This window comes from Natrix helvetica (genome assembly GCF_964273705.1).
Source record: "Natrix helvetica genome assembly, chromosome: 7".
NCBI classification, from domain to species: Eukaryota; Metazoa; Chordata; class Lepidosauria; order Squamata; family Natricidae; genus Natrix; species Natrix helvetica.
This window is the reverse complement of record NC_138558.1, coordinates 40,014,816-40,030,666: the sequence shown is the minus strand read 5'-3', so window position 1 is coordinate 40,030,666 and position 15,851 is coordinate 40,014,816. Positions and strand designations below refer to the sequence as shown.

General features: G+C 37.9%; 1 protein-coding gene across 1 annotated transcript in view; it reads left to right on the top strand.

Annotated features, from left to right (window-relative positions):
• The window catches only part of SYNPO2 (synaptopodin 2), an 87,593-nt gene extending 79,289 nt beyond the window's left edge, over nt 1-8,304 (top strand). The window contains exon 5 of the mRNA XM_081959567.1: nt 7,012-8,304. Coding sequence (XP_081815693.1) covers nt 7,012-7,584 — 573 coding nt within the window. The 3' untranslated portion in view covers nt 7,585-8,304. The remainder of the gene's footprint in view (nt 1-7,011) is intronic.
• The last annotated feature ends 7,547 nt before the right edge of the window (nt 8,305-15,851 follow it).

The following is a 15,851-nucleotide window of genomic DNA, read 5'->3' as shown; positions in this document are numbered from 1 at the left end:
CCCAAAGGGGATTGGTAATAGAATACATTGCTTCTCGCCTCTTGGTCAAATATGGCCTAGGGATAGGAATGACTGAAAGCCATGGCCAGCTGCTGAGTAGTGTGACTGACTTCAATGAATGGTACCTGTTTAAATAAACCAATTACTATCACTCTTAACCACAACTTCAATAAGCACTAACTGGCATTCTTATTTAAAGGGACAGAACTATCAAGGAAAAATAGAAATCATGATTTAAGGTTTTGTAGAATAGTCTCGAACCAGTCTGAATTGTCAAGGAATTGCCATGCTTTGTTTTATTTTTGAAGTACCCACATTTTCACATTTTGGGGCAATTTTGTATTAATTTCACGAGAAAAGGAACAGATTGAGAAACCAGCAAATAAGATAAGGAACACAAAACTTTGGACAGTTGTGGAAATTATTAAACTTAGTTGAATTTTTCCACTGTTGCTCTGTCAAAAGTATTCTCTACATAATTTTCATGCTCCAAACCATGATTAAGTATCAAATGTTAAATGCAGAAAAATATATATTAATCCTACTCTTGTATAAAGCTGGTATGACATAAGCACAACCTATGAAATCGGAGTTGGATATTATTCTGAATGATAAGAATGAATGTTGTGAAAGGACATTTATAGTCACAAAGCAATGGGTGTTTTCAAGAGTGACATTCAGCAGGTTCTGACAGGTTCTGGAGAACTGATAGCGGAAATTTTGAGTAGTTTGGAGAACCAGCAAATACCACCTCTGGCTGGCACCAGAGAGGGTGGGAATGGAGATTTTGAAGTATCCTTCCCCTGCCATACCCACCAAACCACACCCATAGAACCGGTAGTAAAAAAAATTGAATTTCACCACTAGGTGTTTTTCTACTATAGCTCCTTCAGGTGCCTCTCTTTCCAATTTCCCAATTTCATTACACAAAAAGATCCAATTGGCAGAATGGCCTATGGAAAGTGATTGTGGAGGAAATTAATAATTAACATTTAAGCATGCACACATACCAGATAGTCACCCTCCTCAAATTCTTGCAGAGCCAACATTCAATATTACAGTCTCTAACAAATATGAACTTGCGAAATAAGTGCTTTATACAGTATAGGTTCTCACTAAGGAAGGAGGAAAGAACTGAACTGAAGAAGCTTCTTATATGAGAAGGGATACGTTTTCAAGGAAAAAACCAAGAAAGTCTAGTTGCCTTTTGAAAAAAAACACTTTTGGGTTTAGAGCAAGATTTTTTTCTTGACAATACAAAAAGTAAGAAAATGCTCCTGAATTCAGTGACAGTGAACTCAGAAAGTGCCTCTGCGTTGGAAACATATCATTGTCTTTTTTCAAACTACTCTACTGTTCTATAGCATATAGCATAGGAAGGGAAGCAATGGCTAACCACTGAGCTTGTCAGCTGGAAAGTTGACAGCCCAGGTTCGAGACCTGAGTGCCGTATAATGGAGTGAGCTCCCATTACTTACCCCAGTTCCTGCCCACCTAGCAATTTGAAAGCATGCAAATGAGAGTACATAAATAGGTATCACTTTGGTGGGAAGGTAACAGCGTTCTATGCACCCTGGTGTGTAGTCATGCTGACCACACAACCATGGTCTTTGGGCAATTCTTGTTCCCTTGGCTAAGAAACAGGTGACCTTTCTGACTCCATGGACAGGTGGTGGCAGTAGGGGGGATGGTATTGTACATGCAACCTAGATCCTGTGTGTTTACAATGACGCTTCACATGCTCCCCGGCTTATGCGGCCCAGTTCCAAACCGGTCCATGGACCAAGGGTTGGGAACTCCTGTTCTATAACATATTTATTTGGATGATACAATTAGAATATATTCATGGTGCACTTTTTCAAAATAATCCTCTCATTGTAAAAGGACAATGGTAATTAACAGAGAAATTAGGCCAATATAATTCAGTGGGTATTTTTTGGTGCCCTCATAGTCTTTCATACTTTTCCAATCCCTTAAGGATTACCTAAACTACAGAAATCCTAATATATTTTTCTGTTGTGAAGATATAAACAGTCATGAGATAGCTATACCCATAATTCAGAACAATGTCACCAAATTCCCTAATACTCGTAAGTAAATTCAAGGCTACTATTACCACAAATAGTAGTGGTAATAAGAAAAAGATTGCTGTATCCAAAATAGTTGCCTAGAAGCAGGGATAGATATTTAAGACTTCAGTTCTCATTAATCCCAACCAAGGGGAATAATTTATGGTGATGTTGACTAAAACATCTGGAGATCACCAGATATACGTATTTTTCACCAGAAATGAAAGAAGTAAAAGAAAAAAAACATTCACATTGAAATTACAAAGGTAAATGTGTGGATAGATTTGTTTGCTCAAGAACATTCTTTGAAAGAAAATTTAGATGTGATTTATAAAGTAGAGTGAAGCAAAAGAAGATTGAAGTGGCATATTTATTTTATTTATATCGTGAAAAGTTATGTGTTAATGCGAATATAAAAAGAATGTTAATCTAGATTAGAATTGCAGCAGGGGGAAAAAGTTAAATTGATCTAATGTGTCATATTAATGGTGGTGCAGTGGTTAGAATGCAGTACTGCAGGCTACTTCTGCTGACTGGTCTGACTGCAATTTGGCAGGTCGTATCTCACAAGGCTCAAGGTTGACTCAGCCTTCCATCCTTCCGAGGTGGGTCAAATGAAGGTCCAGATTGTTGAGGGCAATATGCTAACTCTGTAAACCACTTAAAGAGAACTGTAAAAGCACTGTAAAGCGGTATGTAAGTCTAAGTGCTATTGCTTTATTAGGAATCTGATTCAAATAGGAATAACGGGAGGGAAGATGGGTGGATAGAAGAAGCTATATTAGTTATTTAATATATAAAATTTCTCTTGGTCATCCATCCAGTTTCATAATTTTTAGAAGAGACTTTTGAAGATAGATAATCAGTGAGAAGAAAAATTGAAATAAAGCAAAGGTAAATATTAATTTGTTAAATGGATCAGATACATTCAGCTATGTTGCCAAAGAAGCTCATTACTTACTAAGTATTAAGTTATGTAATAAATATATATTTTAACGATCATTTTTTAATGGTTTGGGTTAGGGGAATTCAAATTAGTTTACCTTTACAACACATTCTGGTTTTAAATGGTATAAGATAAAGGTAAAGGTTCCCCTTGCACATATATGCTAGTCGTTCTCGACTCGGGGGGGACTGCTCATCTCCAGTTCAAAGCCGAAGAACCAGTGCTGTCCAAAGATGTCTCCATGGCCATGTGCCGAAGGCGCACGGAACATTGTTACCCTCCCACCAAGGTAGTCCCTATTTTTCTACTTGCATTTTTACATGCTTTCGAACTGCTAGGTTGGCAGAAGCTGGGACAAGTGATGGGAGCTCACTCTGTTACGCAGCGCTAGGGATTCGAACTGCTGAACTGCCGACCTTTCTGATCGACAAGCTCAGCATCTTAGCCACTGAACTATCATGTCCCTTTTTAAAAAATGGTATAGGCCAGTGACGGCTAACCTTTTTCCCATCGCGTGCCAAAAGGGGGTTTTGGCACGCGATGGACCCATTTTTCGCCCTCCCCAGGCTCCAGAGGCTTTCTAACAGCCTGGTGAGGGCGAAAACAACCTCTCCCAGCCTCATGGAGGCCCTCCTGAGCCTTTAGGAGGCTTCCCTGAAGCTTCTCAAGTACAAAAAACGGCCCTACGGGCAAACCAAAAGTTCGTTCCCGACAAAAAACGGCAGAAAAAGAAGGCCAAAGTCAGCGGGCCAGTGCATGCATATGCGCTGGAGCTGACAGGGCAACGCCTCGCGTGCCCTAACAAATGGCTCCATGTGCTACCTGTGGCACACATGCCATAGGTTTGCCATCACAGGTATAGGCAAACATTTAAAAAAGAAATTCCATTGTTCTGAATAGATGAGTTATAGATTGAGATGTGCAAAATGTTAGAAATATTTTTGCACAGCAGTGTTTGTTTTATTCCCTATGATAGGTGCATTTCTACAGGTGTTTTAGATTTAAATCACTGTAATTCCTAGGCGGCACAATAAAATGTGGGAGAAATGTAGCTCTTTCTATCTGGTCGGCTATATGTGCATACCGTGTGGACCTTTCTCCATCAGGTCTTGCAAATACAGCAGTGGATGCTTGCAAGGTCTCTTTGCAGCCAAAGGAGTCTCTTTGCAGGCACAGGGAAGAGCACAACTTTGAAAGAGAAAGATGGCCCTCAGAGAGAATTTCTTCCATGCAGTATCCATTCCCTTAACCTAATGAGCTCTCTGAATTACAGAGATGCTCAGCTGTTGGGGCCTTTCAAAGAAGAATCTTCCAGTATATTCTAAAAACGTTAGAATGCCAGGATATCAGACAATGGTGCTGGTGCTGGCAAGAATACTGCAAGACCATTTGTCTATGAAATGTTTCAAGACTGTTTTATGCAGTCATTAAAAATCATGCAATTCTAAGAAACATGAGATTGACTCTATTCTTTCAGTGTATGGCTGTGTGTCTTGTAAACCATCATTGCAGAAGATTCTTTTTAAAAAAATAATAGGGAAAGAATTATGCCAGCCTTAATGTATATATTAATTGACATAATCTGCCAATTAATTTCTGACCAAAAACAATAGTCTCAATAACTGCACCCATTTGCAAAAGAAATTCTTTAGCATCCTGTCCTAAGTAATTCATTCTTGTGGGATATTATTCCTAGTTTCCAGAGGGTGGCAATGCTGAATATCTTTTTATTGTACAACTTAGACTGTTACTTGTTTTTAAACAATGGAATTCAAGTGAGTAATACTGAACTGTTATGAAATTCATTTATTGCAAGCAGGAAGCTTGTGGTCTTTTAAATGAGTAATGGCATAATTTGATGTAATTCTAGTGTTAATCCATGTTGGGTTTACATGTATAAGCTTCAGGTTTTGTGTTTCCATTTTCTATCTCCTTCTTTCAGTATGTCTAAATGTTTACTCCCATTAATTAGACACATTTTAAAAAAAATCTATCAAACCCAAGGCTTAGCCTTAACTATGGATCATAGAAAAAAATCTGAATAATAAACCATGGATTGAAACAGATAATTCTTTTTCATTTTATTTAAGAACAGCTATTGGGTTTGGACTTGGTGTAGCATTATTATTTTAAGGGAACCATTTTTAACCATGGAAAAGCAGCATTGAGAAACCCAAAATTCTCTCATAGAAAACTACTAAAGTATGGCCACTATTCTCCTTTACAACTATAGACTAAACAAAGCTGTGAAAGCAAGTTATTTTAATTGTAATGTATTAGCATTTGCTCCCTTATTTATTTTAATATTTCTAAGAATTCATAAGATTGCCAATTTTTGCCTACTTTACCTTTTATAATCAGTTTGAACAGGATGAAGAAAGCCACGCACCTATTTTTTTGCAAAACATGCTACTATTTTTGGTTCAGGTACATACCGCCATGAAAATGTGACTATTCTGATGCTAGGCCTTTGTTTACCCTTTTGATCCTTTGCTGAGATCTCATTCCAATAACCTGATTTACAAGAAATGTTGCCATTATTTATAAGACAATTCTTTCTTTCAAGTATGCATTCCCTGCCAAGAGAATTTTCTACAGTTATTAAAAACTAGATCAGCAATGAAGATGCAAATCTGGGTATTGGACATGAATGAGAATTGCTTGCAGGTTTTCTGAAGCCGGGTACATTAATAAGCTGGGAGCAAGTGCTTCCATTTCAGGGCTGCTTATATAAGAGTGTAGAAGTAAAGAACATTAGAGCAGATTTTTCAAGGCACTGAGACAAGCACAAAAGGCAAGTTGGATGCAATTTTTTATTCAGAAGCAGGAAATACCTAGGAAAATATTGATATTCTTTTCTAACCTTCCACTGCTCTGGTTAGGATTCTTATTGCTTCCAATTACAAACTGGGTTAACAAGTTACACATTTTGTTTTAAGATCTCATAAACTGTAACTGGCATAATACTGTAGACTTTATTGACGATTACAACACAACATCTGCCATTTTCTTAATATTACCTTTATACCAAGCAAATGTAAAGCCACCCAAGCAAATGTGGGACATTACTAAACAATGAATTTAAAGCAGTCTGGTTAACAATTGTGGCTTTCAGCTGATGCAACAGTGGAACAAAAATATAACATGATATCACCAGCTCTTGACATGATGACCTTGGGTTATAATCTGTTGGCATTGTTGCGCCACAACAGTAATGCTTGTGCAATGTTAAATTAGAATGTTAAATTGCAGATAGTGTCTACAATTTATTTTTAGGTTTTCATAGCTTCATATTTCAAGCAATGATTTTTCCTTCCAGTATTTTCTTTGCTTCCATAGTAGCAAGAAAAGGTCAAAGAACCAAACAATGACAACCTTGTAGTTTGTTACACTAATTTATTCATTCATCTTGATTGCAAAGACTAGCATAAGAAACAAAACAAAAAGCAAACAACAGAAAACATCCAAGATTGATTTGTTTGCATATATGGGTATATCATAGTAGAATATGCCATTCTAATGTTAGAATATACTGCTGTCAATGCAACTCTGCTCTTCATCTGTTTCCTGACCGAATGTGACCTGGATCAGATAGTATAAAACCTTAGGCTATCTCCCAAAATGCACTAGTTGTTGACACTGATATTTGGATTTCTTAATGCTTTCTTGAATTTGTTAATAATAGCTGATTACAGGTTCTGGAGATAGTTTCATTAAAAAAGAAAAACATTATGAAATTATTTTTTATAATGTCATTTATTTATTATATATTAATTTATCATTTGAATAAATTTTTCAACAAAAATACACCAGCTTTTAAAAATGTTTTTCAGAATGCTTAATTTTCATAACACTGAAAAGCTACCTAGGTAAAAGAAAAAAATCAATCTTACTACTTCAGTTAAATAGATTAAATATATTTATTTGCTCTACTTTTGGAATCTTTTGTCACTGATATTCAAGAATGTAATAACTCTAAGACTTTACTGTTTCTAGGAAAGGGGCCGTGGACGATCTGTATCAGTTTCCGGATGGCTACCTTCCACTTCTTCCAGATCCATGTCCCCGGTTTCTCCTGTGATGTTCCAATCCACTCCTGATTATATTACCAAAGAACTAGCAGCAGTTGACAAGCCTGGGAAGAGGCTGACCCCTTGGGAAGCAGCAGCTAAGTCTCCCCTTGGGTTTGTGGACGATGCTTTTGGTCCCCAAACCATTCAAGAATCTATTGTTGCAAATGTCATGTCAGCGGCCCGTAGGAAAACATTATCCACACCACCCGATGACTGGAAGAGAAAGGTGGCTTATGAGCATCCAGCTCCAAGAGTCCATGCTAAATTAGCTTCACTTGGAAGGAGCTATTCAGTGGCCACATTACCTGCCAAGATCTCAATGTCTGCTCCTAGCTCCATTGGCCATTATGGTTCCCGTCTGCAGCATGCATATTGTAGCCAACGTGCCCAAACTGATCCTGGTATGATTTCCATGGAATCCAGGTCTGATTACTGTCTATCAATGTCTGACTCCAATTATAATCCACATCCAAAGGGATGGAGGCGTCAAACATGAAAAGCAAATGAGTCTGCTGTAGTTTCCTTCCTTGAAGGTCTAGAATGAGAATCAGAAGTATGAAGAAGAAGAAGTGTTTTCTGGCCTGGTAAAATCAAGATTTATCTAGAATGGGACCCAGTACTCATGATTTGTCAGTATTATGAAAGACATTGATCCCAGATTTTCTTTGCTGTGTGTGTCTGTGTGTGTGTGTGTGTGGGTGTGTGTCCCTTTGAGAGAAACATGCATAACAGACATACAGTGGGATGAAATATAGTTTATATAAAAGCAAATCACAACATGGTGTTTTGATGTGCTTCCATGTGTGAAATTTTAAACTGGGAAAGTTATAATTGTGCAATATCAACACCTGTGAGTTATCCAATTAATCATGATAAAAATGTAATCTTAGGGGGCATGAAAACAGTTATTTCCTTTTGTTTCTTATACCAACCTACTTATGGCTAACTAAGTGTCTATTTGTACCACTGGCTATGTTGTGATATGTTGGGTTTTGGTCTTTGTTATTGGCTATGCAAATATTATTCCTAACCTAAAGAGTTTAGTTGCATTGTTTTTTTATCTTTCCGAGACTCAGATAGGATTTTTTTTTCTTAACTGGTTAGGGAAAGATACTGTAATAGGGCCTAAAGTTTCATTAGGCTGATACTTCGAAGTTTTCTAGCTCAAGAAACACCCTTCAGTGGATGAGCACAGATTTTGCTTTCAGAAGGTTCTAGATCAGTGATGGCGAACCTATGGCACGCGTGCCACAAGTGGCACACGGAGCCATTTGTCAGGGCACGCGAGGCGCTGCCCTGTCAGCTAGACAGCACGCACTGGCCAGCTGAGTTCACCTTTTTAAAAGCTATTTTTCGCCTTCCCCAGGCTCCAGAGGCTTTATAGGAGCCTGGGGAGGGTGACAAGAGCCTTCCCCCCCCCCCCGAGGCTTCAGGGACCGTCCGGAGGCTTCCCTGAAGCCTTCAGAATGCTTAAAACCACCCTCCGAGCAACCCAGAAGTGACTTCCGGGTAGCTCGGAGGGTGGTTTTAAGCGCTCCGAAGGCTTCAGGGACCGTCTGGAGGCTTCCCTGAAGCCTTCGGAACGCATAAAACGACCCTCCGAGCAACCCGGAAGACACTTCCGGTTTGCTCGGAGGGTGGTTCTTAGCGCTCCGAAGGCTTCAGGGAAGCCTCCGGACGGTCCCTGAAGCCTCCGGAGCACCTCTGGAGCGCCTCCGGGGGGCGGGGGAGGCTCTTTTCGCCCTCCCCAGGCTCCTATAAAGCCTCTGGAGCCTGGGGAGGGCAAAAAAAGCATGTAAAATGGGGGGGCGGCGCATGTTGTGCATGCATGTGCACTGGGGGATCGCGCGTTGCATTATGGGTGCGGAAGGCCCGCACACGACCCCTCCGCACTCCCCCCACTTGTGGCACGCGAGCCAAAAAAGGTTCGCCATCGCTGTTCTAGATCAATTCTTAGCATTTCTGGTTAAAAACCTTACATAGCAGCGGAAGGGAAAGTCTTCTTGCTGAGTTTCTGGAAAGAAGCTGTCATCTGAATATACGATCTTACCTTCTTGAAGGCATCTACAAACTCATGTTATGCTCATTCATTCCAAATTGTTTTTGCTCATATTGCCAGCTTGGGGAAACACATCAGTACAAATGTCCTCAGTGTCAAAAAATCATTTTTATGACTAGAGATATAGCAACAAAAGTGCAATTAGAAATAAATAACATATAGCAGATGACAAGAAATGGAAAGACATTATATTTCCCTAACTCATTTTGTGATGTAATTCAGTCTTCGGAGCATGCATGAATCAGAATCAGAATAGAGCTGGAAGGGACTTTGGAGGTCTTCTAATCCAGCCCCCTTCTCAAGCAGGAGATCCTATACCATTTCAGATAGGTGGCTGTCTGGTCTTTTCTTAAAAACCTCCAGTGATGAAGCACCTATAACTTCTGAAGGCAAACTGTCTGGTGAATTGTCCTCACTGTTATGAAATTTCTCCTTAATTCCACATTGCTCCTTTCCTTGATTAGCTTCCACCCATTATTTCTTGACTTGCCCCCTAGGGTTTGTAAAATAAATTAACTCCCTCCTCTTTGTGGCAGTCTCTAAAATACTGGAATACTGCTATCATCTCTCTCCTAGTCCAATACAAGTGTATTATATACATATCAGTGGACCACTTGGGTCAAAACTCACTTAAAAAATTTCTAACTGAACAACATAATTTTTGGGCTCAATAGTGGTCGTAAGTGTGAGGACTACGTGTATTGGGTCTTCATTTCTGCTGATAGAATCTCATGAATGTTAACTCAGGAGCAAATACCATCAAATGCAATGGTACTTTCTAGTAAGGATTAAGGCTGCAGCCATTTTTCATACTGTCTGGTATAATTCATTCCTTTCTAAGGAGCAATACAACTTTTCTAAAAGAAGAACATATATATTATTGTAAATTGGTTATGCAGCTTGTATTTCGGTGCCAACGTCACTCTTTTTTTTTTCTAGCTCAGTATCTGAAATACTGTTTCAGGAAAGATATTGGCATTTTAAACTTTAAAAGTAACGTTTAAAAGATATTGACTTTTTAAACTTTTACTGAATTGGCTAGACATACATGCCGGGCACCTGAAAAACATTATTCTCATAATCAGCAGAAAGAAAGATGAAGCATGAGGGGGAAAGCCATTCAGGATGTAGATATAAACAAGTTACATGCCTCAGTGTATAAATAAAGTAAAGGTCCTATGTAGGAAAACAAAACAGAATTTTTCCTAGCTAAGAGTTTTCCACCAGCTTCTGCATGAAGAACCCCAGTTACCATAAATGGGTTGCAAGCCACAGTTTGACGAATATATGAAAAAGGACTCTTTATCCTGACTAATCAAAATTCTGTCACCATATCAATCCGGAGAGCACCTTTTGGCCTCAAGGCAATCTTGGGAAACCTTAGGTATACAATACAGAATGTGACAGAACGTCATCCAGGATGTATGGGACTCTCCAAATCCTTTCCTGAAACCTCTTTACATATTCATAACTGAATACACAAAGAAGGATTTTTGTTTGGAGAAAAATATGCAGCTCAGAATACAGCAATTCCCTTTATTATGGTAAGATATACCATTTAACTTTGTAAGCCACCCAGAGATACGGCAATGAGATGGACAGCGATATAAATGTAGTAAATAAATAAATAATAAACAAGACCTCACATTATTCAGAAAGGTAAATAAAAATGTTCTTTTTCAGGCAATCAACTGAGTTTAAAAATATTTTGCAATGCTTTTAGGGCTAAACTATTGTGACAGCTTCATCTGAATAGCAGAAAAAGAGAAATGTTCATTTCAAGTGTAAACATGGTAGGCTATTTTCAGAATACCACCTGTTTAAGAATGGTATGGAAGATTTGGTATATGAAGAAATTATGTGTAGTCATATTCAGGGAATGACTTGAGGATGTCTTAGTAGGTAATGTAAGCGGAAAGCAATGGTATGGATTTCAGTAAAATGAGTAGGAGACATATGGTGCAGTACTTATGAAATATGCAAGTCCTTTGGTGACTAGGGAAGTTGCAGGCTTTTTGTGAAATACTTATGTTGTAATGCAGTGAATCACATTGTCCTGGATCGCTAGTACTATAGATCAGTGTTTGTCATATGCCTGATGTTTTTTTAATGAGCAGAGCTATAGAACAAGAACGATTTACTTTATAGGAAATGTTGGATAAAAGTAAGTGTTCTGTGGTTTGAAGGTAGCTTAAAGAAATTCATTAGAAAAGCATATATAACTTACGGATTAGTTTAAGCAAAAGATTTGGTTTTAGCCACCTGAGTCTCTTTGATATCAAGGAAATCATTTTTTAAGTGACAATGTGATCCCTAGAATTCTGATAATTTTTCATAATCAGAAGTTAACACAGAATTTGTGGGATACGTATATCCTAGAGTTTTCAGAAATTTTAATTTGTTTTAATCTGTAATTCTACTTTTACCATGTAAGTGTTGTATTGCTTTTTTATTGATCTCACTGGAATGTCATCAGGTCTAATTGCAATGTTTTGCTTTCCTCTCGGCTCCGATTAATCCTTTTCTGAAAATAAACATATTCCTAGATGTAGCTTTGATGGTTCAAAGCATAAAATGATATCTGATCTCAATATAGGTTATTATGCTTTCTGGTTTGAAGGAAGAAGATTATTTTCTTTCTTCATCTGAAAGGCAGGAGAACTGCCAAAGAATAATAGGTGATGTGGTTTACCTTTCCTAAACTCTCAATTTCTTATTCTTGCTAGGAATTAAAGGATCAATGTAGCCTTTGGTTCCGGAATGAGTTTCCTGTTGTGCCTTAAAGGAACACAATGGTGGTTTTATATTTGTTTGCATATGTATTTGATTATTTGAGCCATCATCAGAACAATAATTGTGGGTGTTGAAATTTTAAGCCTACGATGACTATAGCAGGCCAAAGAATGTCATGAGAAGTAGAGGATTGAGTGTTTCTAAATATCATGTGACAGGATGAAATTGAAATTTTGCTTCGTTTATTCTAATGAAACTACTCTGATTATTCTGTGATTTGACTGAAACTGTTCTTCTCTAAGACCGGGATGTCTAAAGTTGACAACTTTAAGACTTGTGGACTTCAACTCCCAGAATTCCCCAGCCAGCCATGAAGTCTACAAGCCTTATCAGTGGTCAAGTTTGGAAACCTCTGCTCTAAAGAAAGAACTAGCGGTATTCTAAGAAGTTAGCCCGACTATTGTCACTATGCTGTGACAGAAAAGCTTGAGACAGGAATAACCCTTATTAAGACAAACTAAAACAAATGTTAAAGTTCAAAAAAAAAATTAAAATATTTCTGGCTGCAGACTAGTGCATTTTTTCATGGCAGTTTTATTTAAAGTTAAAAGAATAAAAATGAAGATCCAAAGAAAATGACGGTACTAAAACAATATGTAGAAATGTACATAATTATAGAACTACATATAGAACTAAATAAACTAAAGAGCTGTGGTGGAGCAGTGGTTAGAATGCAGTACTGTAGGCTACTTCTGCTGATCACTTGCTGCCAGCAGTTTGGCAGTTCAATTCTCACTGGCTCAAGGTTAACTCAGCCTTCATCCTTCCGAGGTCAGCAAAATGAAAGATGACAGCTCCGATCACGCTTTGCTCGCACAAGCACGAAGCTGAAGGCACTAGCCTGAAGATGGCGAGTGGGACCTCATTGAAACGTCGCCAAGATACTCCCAATCTCATTTTCCTATTAAAAAATCCTACTTTTCATATTGATAGATTCTTACCACTATTCCAATACTGGTTTGAGTGTTAATACAGTTCCATTAGCTTTAGAAAAATATTTCTTAGTTTCTTACTAAGTATTTCTGTCAGAAACAGGAAACAATGTCGATTCTTCTTCATATAAGCAAAAGGTAAATTTTCTCTGCTTCCGAAAATATTAATAAATGAGATGTAAAAACCAGTTGTTTACCCTCTATCCATTCTGCTTTTCTACAGATTGAATATTATCTGTGCCAGTCCTCCTGTTAAGAAAAAAAGTAGTATTTTGAGATTTGCATTGATTTTATTCCTAAAGTGTGGTAATACATTTGTATAGCATACAAGCAAAAATCTGGAGGCACTTTCTACTCTTTGTGCTTTACATCTGCAAAATAAACTGATTTAAATGTTCTACTTTAGTAAAAGATCTTACTTAGATCTCACCCATCTACTGACAAATATATAAAAATGCATCTTGTAAGATTCCTATTGTGATTCAGAAGGAATTCCCATCTAAGAAATCACATTAGTAAAAGTTTAACTTGCTTACTGGGATTTACTGTATATTTTTCTCTGATTAAGAATAATAGAATGCATTGCAAAAAGTTAAGATACCTTGATGGCAGAAATAGAGTTTATTTGGAATTATGGTGTGGTTGCCTAGAATTTCACAGTATAGAACTTGGGAGTCCTAGATCTGATCTGATAAATTTGCATCCCCTTAAATTTAATACTTAGCTGAAGAAAAACATACCTTTACTAGCATTTTCTAAAAAGATTAGGCAAAAGCAAAATATGCAAGATCTAATCAGAATAGACTTTCTCAATCTGATGCCCACAGATGAGCTGAAATGCTACTCCCTACATTCCCAGACTTGTAAGAAAGCTAGCTTAAAACAGAAAATGGATGTTTATCTTAGAGCATATTGATTTCATCTCTCTTACTGTATCTTCCAAAAACTGGCAAGTGTCCCCATTCTCATGGTCCTTCCATGGTCAGTGGGAGGGTACAAGAATCAGAAGCCAGCTGTTCCCACCCCACAGCCCTCGTTTTTTCCATGCTGAAGATTTTTTAAGTGGGGGGAATGAAATACCCTACCAACCACTGTGTTAGAGAAGTGGAACATTTGTTGTTGATGCAACTTTGGAAGACAAGTGGGTAATAATAGGGTGTGTTGGTGCTTTCCAGTTAGGGGAAGGAGATGTTGGAAGAAATGTCTATCTGGGTTCAGTTCCAAGTGGGAGAAAGGCACTGCAAACACGGAGACTGCTTGAAAAGATGCTTTATTGATTAACAGGATCACATGGGCAAGAAGGGAAGAGATGCTGAGAGTGTCCGAGCTGGGCTTTGAATTTGAGCTTGTGTTCTGATTGTTTGTCATACTCCCATGGGGCCAGGCAGGGGTAACTCCATAAGTTGTCTTTTGAGTCCCAGGGTTGGTTGACTCTTGCTGGGTAATGATGTAATGAAAGGGCTTTGGGCAATTCCTACTATAATTCTGCCTGAAGGAGGTAGATCTTTGTTATGTAAAATAGACTGTCCCCGGCCTTAATGGCCTATTGACAAAAGTGGGGGGACTGAGTTTCTGCCTCCCTTTAATGGGAAATATTCTGTCCTTTTAATATTTCCTAAAATATTTCATTTTTCTAGGAGACGGGGTGGGTGCTAACTTCCTACAGGGGAAAATCCTGGGAGAGTAAAGAAGGTTGAAGTTCCTACTAATTTAAAAGCCTTGCACTGCTATTCCAGAGGATCTGCTGTACTTATGTCTTCTGAAACAGGAGCCAGGGTTTACAAGCCTTAGAAACCCCAATGTTATGAAAAGAAGGGCACCAATCACAGATTAGAGTAGTCCTCATTTGAGAAGAGTAAACTCTCTTAAAGAATAAACAGGTGTGAATTTTAGCGGCATATATTTGAATCAATGATACTGTATAATTATTGTGTATGGTATGGAGCCACTGATTGCACATACAATGATAAACTGCTTAACTCTGCGTGGCCATTCAGTCGTTTTCAAAATTTGCTAAAGGGTACAACAATACACAGTTTGAATATCGCAGTAAAAGCAAAGTTCCCAGAAAAGAGCAAAATAACAACAACAACAACAACAACAACATGTTAGAGCTAGTGGTTAGAAAATTGAAAATTACATTAGTGCACATTCATTACACTTTGTTAAGACAGAAACATAGATTTCTAGAAATAAATCAAAATGAATCTATGGCACTCATTTCTAAGATGACACTGCAATGTTCTTACACATGGTTGTAAGACTACACATGGTTGTAAGACTTCATTAAGGATATTTTTTGTTCGTTTTGCACACACTTATACCTTTCCATCTGTTTTTGAATCAATACCTTTTACTGAAATAAGCATGAGGTTTATATGAATTTTAAGCCACTCAAAGTATTATTTTCCTCACTTTATATCATAAAATATGCCTATCGGTGTTCAGGTATTTGTTACAGACATCCTAATATCTCAGAAATCCCTGTATATTCATCCCACAGATTGTGAGAGTTTATACAAAAACAGAGATATATTTGTGTTTATTTTTATTAGCTTTGGTGCAAGTTAATGCCTATTGCCACTGCCTCTATGTAACAGGACACTTTTATACTGTTATTAACTAATTGTATCTCAATTTCACAAAGTAATAGATTGAATGAGAAGACTCTTTATTAGAATGCATGATAGAGATGTAAAACTGTATCATCCAATAAAAATACTTTTGTCAATCGGATGAAGGACCTAATTTTATTTTCTCACAATTCATGTTTTTATCAACATAATTTGAATTCATTATTTTGACCCACATATTTTCCGTATGTCTTTAATCCAGTGGTGAAATCTAAATTGTTTTCCTACCGGTTCTGTGGGCATGGCTTGGTGGTGGGGGGTTATGTGACTGGGTGGGCATGGCTATGTAGTGATGTGACTGGGGGGGTCAAGAGACAGAAACTCACTTTAACAATGTCCTGCTGGA